This window comes from Ctenopharyngodon idella, chromosome 11 (assembly GCF_019924925.1).
Source record: "Ctenopharyngodon idella isolate HZGC_01 chromosome 11, HZGC01, whole genome shotgun sequence".
Taxonomy (NCBI): Eukaryota; Metazoa; Chordata; class Actinopteri; order Cypriniformes; family Xenocyprididae; genus Ctenopharyngodon; species Ctenopharyngodon idella.
The window spans coordinates 17,902,418-17,915,050 of NC_067230.1; the positions used below are offsets into that span (position 1 = coordinate 17,902,418).

At 35.9% G+C, this 12,633-nt stretch overlaps 1 protein-coding gene across 1 annotated transcript in view; it reads left to right on the top strand.

Moving 5' to 3' along the window:
• LOC127523020 (CLIP-associating protein 1) overlaps positions 1 to 12,415 on the top strand; it is a 58,674-nt gene extending 46,259 nt beyond the window's left edge. The window contains exons 33-43 of the mRNA XM_051913446.1: positions 410 to 556; positions 640 to 749; positions 2,579 to 2,683; positions 3,263 to 3,410; positions 3,491 to 3,713; positions 3,794 to 3,850; positions 5,500 to 5,690; positions 5,865 to 5,993; positions 6,963 to 7,169; positions 7,261 to 7,377; positions 8,493 to 12,415. Of these exons, the coding sequence (XP_051769406.1) occupies positions 410 to 556; positions 640 to 749; positions 2,579 to 2,683; positions 3,263 to 3,410; positions 3,491 to 3,713; positions 3,794 to 3,850; positions 5,500 to 5,690; positions 5,865 to 5,993; positions 6,963 to 7,169; positions 7,261 to 7,377; positions 8,493 to 8,579 (1,521 nt within the window). The 3' untranslated portion in view covers positions 8,580 to 12,415. The remainder of the gene's footprint in view (positions 1 to 409; positions 557 to 639; positions 750 to 2,578; positions 2,684 to 3,262; positions 3,411 to 3,490; positions 3,714 to 3,793; positions 3,851 to 5,499; positions 5,691 to 5,864; positions 5,994 to 6,962; positions 7,170 to 7,260; positions 7,378 to 8,492) is intronic.
• The last annotated feature ends 218 nt before the right edge of the window (positions 12,416 to 12,633 follow it).

Genomic DNA, 12,633 nt, shown 5'->3' on the forward strand with positions numbered 1-12,633 from the left:
ACAAGACAGACACTGACATGTTTTCATCAGCGCTGCAGTTTCCTGTAGAGATGCTCCTCATCAGGCACAATGAGATCCGTTTCAGGCGTTAGTCATTTTCCCGTCCTCGCTTGAAAGTCAAAAATACAGTATGAAGTGACAAAATCTCATATTTGATGTTTAATATGCAGCTTTGTGGAGCAGGATTTTGGACCAATGAGATTTGATTGTGGGCGGAGCTACTCAGCAACAATACAAACAAAATGGCTGACAAAACTCGCTTGACACTTCTTCTGCATTGTGCCTGGTTGTGTATAAAGTTTATAAAAACTTGATTTAATGATGTGGGACCGCATTGTTTGTCTTTTGAAATGAAGTCATCTCACTTCATCTCGGCTGGTTGTGTTGACAGCGTTTGTGTGTTTTTCAGGCGGCTCAGATGGTTTTGATCGCCCTGTTTGAGCTCAACACCCCAGAGTTCACCATGCTGTTAGGCGCTCTGCCCAAAACCTTCCAGGACGGAGCCACTAAACTCCTGCACAACCATCTGAAGAACAACAGTAACGCCGCCACAGGGGTACAGACGCTGATCTTACTCTCCGTCGCTGTACGTCATGAGATAGTGGGCCGCTCGCTGACCTGTCTGTCTCGTTTGTTAAGTCTCAGGCGTCTCCCAGCAGCCCCGCGGGACGCGCCCCTCCCAGACACCCCGTGACCCGCACCAGCCCGCTGTCACCCACCAACTGCTCGCATGGAGGACTTTCTCCCAGGTGCGTCAGCAAAAACTGCAGAAAACACAATAATACTCAAAATACATCTGTGAAGTGTGACATCATCAGGACTACATGAGATCTGAGCCTGAAGAGAAACACTGCAGTCCATATTCTTAATATTACAGATTATTTTCTTTATTTATTTTAGTAAATAAATAAGGTCAAATTTATTAAATAAATCACCTAAAAGATTATTTATATTATAAATAATATAATTTATTTTATTAAAAATTCAGCTTAGTAATTTCCTAAAACAAATAGACAATTAACATTCAGTAATATTATCGATTTAACCACACTGACACTATCATACGACAACAAAATAATGACATGAACTTTGACACTGTTACTGAACTGAATTGAGCTGAATAATGGCACAATTGTCTTGTCACACTGAAAAACTGTAAATAAATCAAAATTAGAAATGTTACATTGGCAACTAAATTAAAGTTTAAGTTAAAGCACAAACATTACTAACTGGAAATAAATAAAAATAAACTTAAGTAGCATTATTTAAAAAAACAAAAAAAAACAATGAATAAAAATGACATGACATAAAATTACTTAAATTAGACTGGAAATAAATAAAAATAAACCTAAATAGTATTATTTAAAAAAAAACAAAAAACAATAACATCAAGCAAAACCTAATAAAAGTGACATTAAAAAAAATGACTAAAAATTAAACTTAAATAAATAAAAATTATTTCAACCTAAATAGATTAAAAAAAAAATATATATATATATATATATATATATATATAAATATAAAACAAAAAACTTATAAAAATAACATAACAAAATTACTAAAAATTAAACTATAAATAAATTAAAATAAATTTAATCTAAAAAGTATTATTTAAAAAACAACAACTAATAAACATAACGTGACATAAATTTACTAAAAATTAAACTGGAAATAAATAAAAATAAAGTAAACCTAGTATTTATTATTTAAAAAACAAAAAGCTCATAAAAATTACATAGCAAAATTAATACAAATTATACTAAAATTAAAATGAAAACTGAAAATAAAAGTTAATTCAAAATATTAATAAAAACTATAACAGTTTATAAATATCACTAAATATTACCTTGATTCAGTTTACTTTGATGTTGGATGTTTAACTGAAGAAACATTGAAAATACTTTCTTTCCAAAGATTTCCAGTGGACAAAAAAAAAAAAACGTAAAAAATAAAATAAAATGCGATCTATGACCTAACGATCTGAATTCTATCCCTCACAGCCTTCATGAATTCACTTCAGATTAAAAATGACATCTACCCCTCATTATTCAGCTCAATTCAGTTTCAGTTTGAGTGAATGATTCAATGACTCACTCATACAACAGTAACTATAGCAATAAAGATATAGTTCGAAAAATCGTTCTATATACAATTAACTATAACGGTAATGGCACAGAGGAACAATATCGTTGGAATCACTTTTAGAATGTTTTTTTTTCAGCTGATGAACGAAAAAACATTGACAGCCAATCAGAATCCATCCTGCTTTAAAGGCTTAAGCATTTAAAGTGACAGACGACAAAACTGCAGCGCACTTAGAATAAACAGAACGATATTGTGCATTGTGGTGAACACTAATATAGTCATCTTTATAGTTATCGTTCTTGGTGTGATCGGGCCTCAAGTCTTCTGTTTGATGGCAAAAAACACTGATATTCCTCGTATAGAATATGAAAAGGGGCCGACATAATTTTGCGTCGTGTTTGCTCAGAACACGGTAGTTTGAGAACTAGCGTCTTTCACGCTGTCTTTCCTCTTTGTCTCTACTCTCTTCATCCTCCTCTTCCTCTCGGCCCAGCCGTTTGTGGGGCTGGAGCTCAAAGGCTTCTTCTCCTCTCATTCCCCCCCACCCCGGCCCCGCCACACCCCCTCTCCGGGCTCATCGGCGGGCGTATTCGCCCAGGTAACACACCTCGGCCCGGGCGTCAGGACGCCTCCACATACGAGCAGGAATCTCCTACATAATTATCCATGCTTTCTTTGTTAGTCTAATAAATCAAACTCAATGCATGACATTAAAAGGATTGTTTCGGGTATAATCGATCTCAGAACGTTCCTTTTAAGGCGAGAGCATTTCAGAAACTTGTAGTACAAAACATTTGTCTTAATGTACTGTGATAAATCAACTGCAGAAAGTCGATTAGTTAATTTTTTACACTATTCTCCTGTAGTGTCTTGCCTTAAGAGTGAAAATCCTGAAAATTTTAGCGAAGTGAGAATGTGTCCCACATTTTCATCACTTTTGTGACGTCTTTTCTGTCTCTCATCCACCCGATTTCTTTAGTTTCCGCCGCTTTGCTTCATGAGGCTCGTGCGAATGCAGATGTTTGTCGAGCGTCAGTCTGTCCGTATGAAACATTTAAGATGTGTCACTTTGCCTTTGCAGCTGATTCATCACGTCCGTATGCCGTGTGTCCGTCCTGTGTTGTGTTATGTGTTGAAATCGGTGTGTGTGGAGTCACGCCTCGCTGTGTGTTCACAGTATGCTGGAGTACGACACTGAGAACATGAACTCTGAGGAGATCTTCAGCTCTTTGAGAGGCGTAACCGAAGCCATCCAGAGCTTCAGTTTTCGCAGTCAGGAAGAAATCCTCGAGCCCATCAAACGTGACGGCAAGAGGGAAGATACGGTGAGTACGACCAGCTGCAGGAGTGTCCATTGTTTGATCACTCAACAGGTTGAAGTTAAATAACCATGTTTCTCATTCAGACCGGTGTGGCGTCGCCTGGTGTAGATCCTCGTCTGACCACAGGTGTGATGGAGGGAGGCCGGACGGCACTGGACAACAAGACGTCCTTATTAAACACACCGTCCCCTCGATCGTTCAGCGGCCCGTGGACACGCGAGTACAACCCCTACAACTACAGCGACATCAGCGCCTACGAGAAGGGAGCGCTCGCCGTGTTTGACGACGTGGAGCAGATCCGAGACGGTAAACCAACAAACATCTACTGAAGAATCGCTTCATGGTGTTCACAGAAACAGGCCAACGTCTTTGGGTTCTTCTTTCAGGTCGTCAACAGGACGGTGGAGAAAACAAAATCATGCATCCCAAAGGCTTTTCTGCAGGTATGAGGATGTTTTGAACTGTTTGAAGAGCACACAAGTAAGCTTCTGCACATGAAAATCTCATTTAAAATCTCTGTAGAGATAAATAGATAGATAGACTGTCGATACAGATTTTAACATGCTGCTAGCATGAATTAGCATGTTTTAACATGTTGCTAACATAAATTAGCATATTGCTAACATGTTAACAACATGTTTTAGCATGTTGCTAGCATGAATTAGCATGTTGCTAACATTAATTAGCATATTGCTAACATGTTAACAACATGTTTTAGCAGGTTGCTAACATGAATTAGCATGTTTTAACATGTTGCTAGCATAAATTAGCATATTGCTAACATGTTTTAACGCATTGTTAGCTTGCATTAGCATGTTTTAGCATGCTGCTAGCATAAATTAGCATATTGTTTACATGTTTTAACAAGTTGCTAGCTTGAATTAACATGTTTTAGCTTGTTACTAGCATAAATTAGCATATTGCTAACATGTTAACATGTTTTAGCTCGTTGCTAACTTGAGTTAGCATGTTTTAGCACATTATTAGTGTGTTTTAACATGTTGTTAACTTGAATTAACACATGTGCTAACATGCTTTAGCACATAAGCTCATCTCATTTCGAAGGCTGCATCTTCCGTAGGTCATACGTCATTGAGTCTTATTTAGGAAAAGTAACCGTTAGATAGCAAAGAAAGAAATTACAGTATTTTACACCTCACGAAGAATAACAGTCAATTTTATTACGGTTACTTTTCTTAAATATGCTGCTGCTGCTCCTTGGTGATGTATGCAGCTTTTGAAATGCGACCTCCGGAGGACGCAGCCTCCGAAATGAGACGCAGCTATTGTTAACATTAATTAGCATGTTGCTAGCATGAATTAGCACACGTTAGTAGCATGAATTAGCATGGTTTTGCACATTGCTAGCATGAATTAGCACACGTTATTAACATAAATTGGCATGGTTTTGCACACATTGCTAGTATGAATTAGCACACGTTATTAGCATGAATTAGCATGGTTTTGCACATTGCTAGTATGAATTAGCACACATTATTAGCATGAATTAGCATGGTTTTGCACATTGCTAGTATGAATTAGCACACGTTATTAGCATGAATTAGCATGGTTTTGCACATTGCTAGTATGAATTAGCACATTGTAAGCATTTTTAATATTGTTACCATTAATTAACATGTTGCTAACATGAATTAGCACACATTATTAGCATGAATTAGCATGGTTTTGCACATTGCTAGTATGAATTAGCACATTGTTAGCATTTTTTAACATTGTTAGCATTAATTAGCATGTTGCTAGCATGTATTAGGACACGTTGTTAGCATTACTTAGCATATTTGCTAACATGTTTTAGCACATGGCTAGTATGAATTAGCATGGGTTTGCACATTGCTTGTATGAATTAGCACATTGCTAGCATGTTTTAACACATTGTTAGCATTATTTAGCATGTTGTTAGCATGATTTAGCACATTGTTAGCATGAACACAATGCTAGCTTGAATTAACATGTTTTAGCACATTGCCAGCACGATGTAGCATGTTTTTGCATATTGCTAGCATGTTTTAACACATTGTTAGCAGACTGACAAGTCAGTGTGTGTTTACTGTCGCGGACTCTCATTGGTCAGGACCCGGGCAGCACCTGGAGATGGTTGGCGACCTGCTGAAGGAGCTGTCCAATCACAGCGAGCGCGTGGAGGAGAGGCGGGCCGCTCTGCTGGAGCTGCTGAAGGTCACACGTGACGACAGTCTGGCCGTGTGGGAGGAGCATTTTAAAACCATGCTGCTGCTGCTGCTGGAGACGCTGGGAGATAAAGATGTGAGAGACACACTCGTCTTCATCACACACACTCAGATAAACAACAGATGCTTGGACCTGATAATCAAAGTCTGACTACACAAGATGTGGTTCAACAATTAAAAACAGCGCAGATGCAGGTAAAGATGGAGTGTTGTGATCCTCCTGCTGACGTGATGATGTTTGTGTCCGCAGCACACCATCCGAGCTCTGGCGCTGCGCGTCCTGAAGGAGATCATGCGCAGTCAGCCGGCGCGCTTCAAGAACTACGCAGAACTGACCATCATGAAGACGCTGGAGGCCCATAAAGACTGTCACAAAGAGGTGAGCGAGAGACGACAACTCTCTCTAAAACAGCAGCTCTCCAGCTGGAGCCTCAAGATGACAAAACAAGCATTAAAATAAACTAAAACAACTTCAACAACTGATTTTATCTGTGAAGAACCAGAATTCCCATATATGATATATGAGGAAGGCTAATCATTATTTATTTTTATTATCATTAACTAAAACCATGAAATAAAAATTATTATTACTTGTAATAAAATAAACATTAACTGAAATAAAATGAAACAAAATAACTGTTATTTTTTTATTTTTATCATTCTTTTTATTATTTTTATATATTTTTATATATTTTAGTATTAACTTAAAACCATGAGAAAAAATATTATTTGTAATAAAATAAACATCTGAAATAAAATGAAACATAAAATAACTTATTTTTTAAATTATTTTATTATACAGTATATTTTTATTATATTTAATTGTTTTTATATTTTATTATTATTTTATTTTAGCTAGTTGCCAAGGCAACTTTTCTCATTTTCCTTTAAAGTTAAAGTACTAAAATAAAATAAATAATCTAAAACTAAATTCTAAAATGAAACACAAAACTATATAGACATATTTAAAAAAAAAACAAATAAAAATAATGACAAGATTACTCATATATAACAAAATAACACTAGCCTCATTTTAAAAGTGTGATTTATATTATATATATATATATATATATATATGGCAAAATATTATATTGGGTAGAAACTGAGCAAGAAATATTTTTAAAAATTAGTAAATTGTAAACAGCTGGAAAATTAAAGCAAATTCTTTGACTAAAAGTTTCATATTTTTTTTAGATTTTATTTAAAGTTTTAGTCATTTTGTTATGAGTCAAAATTTTAACATTTATTTTTTTAAGACATTTTCAATTTTTTTGATGGTTTTATGTCACTATAATAACACCAGCAGAGGAGGTTCGTGTCTGAAGCTCGTGTGTCATGTGATCCACAGGTCGTGCGGGCCGCAGAAGAGACGGCCTCCACGCTGGCCGGATCGATCCACTCCGAGCAGTGCATCAAAGTTCTGTGTCCCATCATCCAGACGGCCGACTATCCCATCAACCTCGCCGCTATTAAAATGCAGACCAAAGTTATCGAGCGGATTCCCCAGGATTCCCTGGTTCAGCTTCTGCCCGACATTATCCCAGGACTGTTACAGGTATAAACACACACACACACACACACACACACACACACTGATGCAGAGACAGACAGCGAGATGAACGTGTGTGTGTGTGTGTGTGTTTCAGGGTTATGATAACACAGAGAGCAGCGTACGCAAGGCCAGTGTTTTTTGTTTGGTGGCCATTTATTCTGTGATCGGTGAAGATCTGAAGCCTCATCTACAGCAGCTGACCGGCAGCAAGGTCAGATATTATATATTCATATATAAGGTTTGATGTTCAAGAACACACATATAGGGCAATTTTATTAGATTTAGATATTTTTCAGTCTGTTTATAACGTGTTGCAATGCATTTTCTTTATTGAAGGGCATACAGTACCGTTCCAAAGTTTGGATTAATTAAGATGTTTTTAGTGTTTTTGAAAGTCTCTTCTGCTCAGTAAAAATTATGAAATATTATTCCAATTTAAAATAGCTATTTTCTATGTGAATATATAGTAAAGTGTAATTTATTTCTGTGATCAAAACTGAATTTTCAGCATCATTACTCCAGTCTTCAGTGTCACATGATCCTTCAGAAATCATTCTGATATGATGATTTGCTGCTCAAGAAACATTTATGATTATTATCAATGTTGAAAACAGTTGTGCTGCTTCAGATTTTTGTGGAAATCGTGATACATTTTATTTTTTAATAATAATTACATTATTATTTGATGAATAGAAAGTTCAGAAGAACAGCATTTATTTGAAATATATATTTTTTTGTAACATAAATTTCTTTGCTTTCACTTTAGATCAATTTAATGTGTCCTTGGTTAATAAAAGTATTAATTTCCTTCAAAAAATTACATACTTCTTTTGAACAGTACTGTATGATGCTTTTTACATTTATTTACTTATTTTTGTGGCTAAAATGAGGTCTATTGGAAGACAGCATAATGTCCCAGTGTGAATTTATTATCATTAATATACTTATTATAGTTTTTGATAATATTTTGAATTAGATTTTATTTGTATATTTTCTGTTTTCATTTTAATTTTAGTGAAATTCTTTGTAATTTTCTTGTGTTTTTGTCATATTATTTTATTTTTTAGTTTTAATTATTTTAGTAATTCAACAAAAATTTGAAATGTTGCTTTGGCAGCTAGCTAAAATAAACTATTTCAGTTCACTTTTATTTTAGTTCTAGTAATGAAAATGTTTTTTAATGGTTTTAGTTTTAGTTGTTTTAGAATATTCCTGCATTTTTAAGAGTTTTCAGCACCTGTGATCCCTTAAAATACTGTCTAAGTAGGCAGCACAGTGTGTTTGGAGCAGATCTCATGTGTCTGAAGTCTTGTTTTGTCTCCACAGATGAAGTTACTGAATCTGTACATCAAACGAGCTCAAACCACCAACAGCAACAGCAGCAGTTCTTCAGACGTCTCGTCTCACAGCTGAACGTCCTTAAACTCTCTCGAAAGACTTTGCACATTTGGTCCATCGTGCGAGTAGATCTGGTTTAGGTGCACATTTGCTTTATTAAAGGGCACATGATTCATTTAACAGGTGCAACCACTTACACAACTTTAACCGCAGCCCGTGGGGGTTTGTGATTGGTTGCGTTTGTGCTTGAACGAACATCTGCTAGTGTGTGTGTGTGTGTGTGTGTGCAGCAGTTGAGCCTTTGTGTGCGAGAGAACTGTTGTGAGGGCTTTTATTCTCTAATGCTTTATTACTTTTACCGTTACATTATTGCAGTGTCGTTTAACTTCCTCACATTCAAAGCACACGTAAAGTTCTCTCCAGTCGGCCAATCAGGAGTCGTGTTACATACCTCTAGCTTCACCAGAGACGTCCGTTGTCGTTTTCACGTCTTTTAACGCTGCTGCCGCCGCCTCGAGTTCTCTCTTACGCTCTTTTAGTGACGAGTGTCATTTTTTTGGGCATCTGAAAATATGCAAGAACAGAGATTGTATTTGTACTGTATTTGTTTCATGTGTGGCCAACAGGTGAAGAGGTTTTGCTCAAAGATGAATATTAGAGCAAATTCAGTTTGAAAACTCTCATTCCAGTCCAGTGATCTAAAAAAACCCTGTTAGCATGAAGGTATTTTAGGAGGACCATGATTATCTCAACACTAACAGGGAGATTTATGTCTCCTTTTGTGATTTAAGGACCATGTCGATATTGTTTTTTTTTAACAGAACATACAATTAGATCTTTTAGATAGGAATAATTACCACAAAGTATTAGAATAATCAAATCAGATGATCCAAAACAAAACTGAATCAGGTTTCGCTGCATTTGGCCTTTTAAAAACGAAAGCTTCCACTTACAAACACTAAATCTGTAGCAGGATTGTGATTTCAAACAATGTATAAGCATATATGTGGAAAATTCTAAAGTTTTAGAGCAATAATTTCAACTAAAAAATGATCCAAATTGGATTTTTATTAGTCAAATTGCGGTTTAAACCCAGTTTTCTGGTTTAGGACGGTTTGTGCCTGTTCGGCCGTTTAAAGTGCTCTGCTAGTCTTTTTGTAAACTATTTTAAATCTTGGTGCTTAAATGAATCACTCTGTGCTATTGCTGAATGTTTAACTTTAGATTCCAGTCATTTTTCCTTTTTTTCTGGTTTGAATTTAAGCGCCTTACCATGAAAAGAAAGATGATATACACATGATATTGTCATCCGCTCTTCTTAGAAATCCCAAAGAACATTCCACACAAAAAACTGGTGATTTTGTGGAGTGAATCATCTATAATCCTTCTAGTATTTGTTAGAATTTATTCATTTAGTATGAAAAAAATAAACAATGAAGATAATATATTTTAGGGTACGTTTACACAACAACAATGTACTAAAAATGGAAACGTTTTTTCCTTTGCGTTTTTTGTGTACAGACAACAACATATATCTGCGAAAACAACTAAAACACTATATTCTGCTATCAGGCCAGTAGATGGCGATGTTACTTTGTAAACAAACACTATGCGCCTATAGACAAATAACACAAATTCACGTTTTTATCTTATAGTTTACATAGAGAGACGATAACCGTAACTTTTTCAGAAATTTGCAGTTTGAAACCCGTTTTAGTTAGCATTTTCAGGCCGCCAAAATGCTGTTGTCGTGTAAATGAACGGCCAAAAACGCTGTAAAAAAAAAAAAAGTTTTCCGTTTTTATCTAAAACGGTGTTGTGTAAATAACCCTTTAAGTTTTAAACATTTATTCCTAAGGGGCTGTTTACGGAACACCGTTTTCAACTAAAAACAAAAACTTTTTAATGCGTTTTGGCTGTTCATTTACACGACAATGGCGTTTTGTGGGCCTGAAAATGCAAACTTTTAAAAAAAAATCCGCAACTGTGACGTCTATAGGCGCATGATGTTTCTTTACAAAGTGACATCGGCATCTAAAAATGGAAACGTTTTTCCTTTGCGTTTTTCATGTACAGGCGACAATATATATCCGCAAAAACATCTAAAACACTGTATTCTGCTGTCAGGCCAGTAGATGGCAATGTTACTTTGTAAACAAACACTACGCACCTATAGAATGAACACGTAACACGCATGCTCATGACGGCACCGTTTTCACAAATTCGCATTTTTAGTTTACACAGAGATAATAACCTGTTCTCTTTTTAAAAAATTTGCCATTTGAAACCCGTTTTCAAAAGTTTGCATTTTCAGGCTGCCAAAACGCTGTTGTCGTGTAAATGAACGGCCAAAAATGCTTAAAAAGTACATTTTTAGTTGAAATCGGTGTTGTGTAAATTACCCCTTAAATTTTAAATGTTTTTTCCTAAGTGGCCGTTTAGGCAACACCGTTTTTTTTAACTACAAACGGAAAAAATTTGTATGCGTTTTGGCTGTTCATTTACACGACAACAGCATTTTGCGGGCCTGAAAACGCAAACTTTTAAAAAACCCGCGACTGTGAAAACTATAAAATAAACTATAAAATAAAAACACGTATTTGTGAAAACAGTGCCGTCATACGCATGCGTGTTACGTGTTCAGTCTATAGGCATGTAGTGTTTCTTTACAAAGTGACATCACCATCTAAAAATGGAAACATTTTTCCTTGGCATTTTTTGTGTACAGAAAACAACTAAAATTGCTGTATTCTGCTGTCAGGCCAGTAGATGGCGATGTTACTTTGTAAACAAACACTACGTGCCTGTAGACTGAACACGTAACACGCATGCGCATGACGGCACCGTTTTCACAAATACGTGTTTTTATTTTACAGTTTACACAAAGACAATAACCAGTATTATTTTCAAAAATTTGCAGTTTGAAACACGTTTTTAAAAGTTTGCGTTTTCAGGCCACCAAAATGCCATTGTCATGTAAATAAACGGCCAAAAACGCTTAAAAACTTTGATGTTTTTAGTTGAAATTGGTGTTGTGTAAATGACCACTTAAATTTTAAACGTTTATTCCTAAGGGGCCGTTTACGCAACGTTTTCAACTAAAAACGGAAAAACTTTTTAATGCGTTTTGGCCGTTCATTTACGCAAAAACAACAGCGTTTTGAGGGACTGAAAACGCAAACTTATGAAAATGTGAAACTGTGACGTCATGCGCATGCATATTACGTGTTCAGTCTATAAGCGTGTAGCGTTTCTTTACTAAGTGACATCGACATCTACTGGCCAGGCAGAATACAGTGATTTTAATCTTTTTCGCGGATCCCTGTGAACGGGGATCATTTTGACCGCTGTCGTCTGACGTGAAAAAGGCGAAGGAAAAACTTTACCGTTTCTAGTACATCGTTGTCGTGTAACTGACCGTCAGTTACAAGATTTCTCTGCATGCAGGCAATCAATACACAAGAGCTGAAGAACTGATTCCCTCGTACTGTTCACTTCATTAATGCTGGTAAGAGAATCAAATATTCAGATTGTAAATAGTTTATAGTGAACTACATACGGACCTGCTAGAATCTTTAATTCAGTATGATAAGCAACTCAAAGATCTTACCGAGTAAATCACCAACTCTGACGTTCCTGCTTTACTAGTGAACTGTGGATAAAACTCATTTTCTGAAGGGAAGATCCAGAGTTTTGCATTTAAACGCTTTGCTGATGCAGTAGATTCAGACATAGAGCTTCACATGCTGCGCATGCCTTCCGTTTAATATCCACGTCTGTATTTATTTTACACGTTGTGCTTTATGGCAGCTGTATATATATATATGAACTGTTTTTGTTAACTTTCACCTGTGTAGAATTTGCAATCTGTAAACTATTTGCTCTAGATAAACGAAACCTGAGTTTTCCAACAGTGTGTCTGAGTGAGTTTTATTTTAATCACGTGGGATTGTGACATTAATACATGCTGATTATGATCTTTAAATATTTATCCAGCCGTCGATATTGACGTTATTAATCATGATTTTCAGATCAATCACTGCAAGTTTAATGCTGATGCGTCTGTGTTTTCTTGTTCGGATCCGTCGACGAGTTTTTCTCTTTTAATCACGTCTGTCAGGGATTGGGA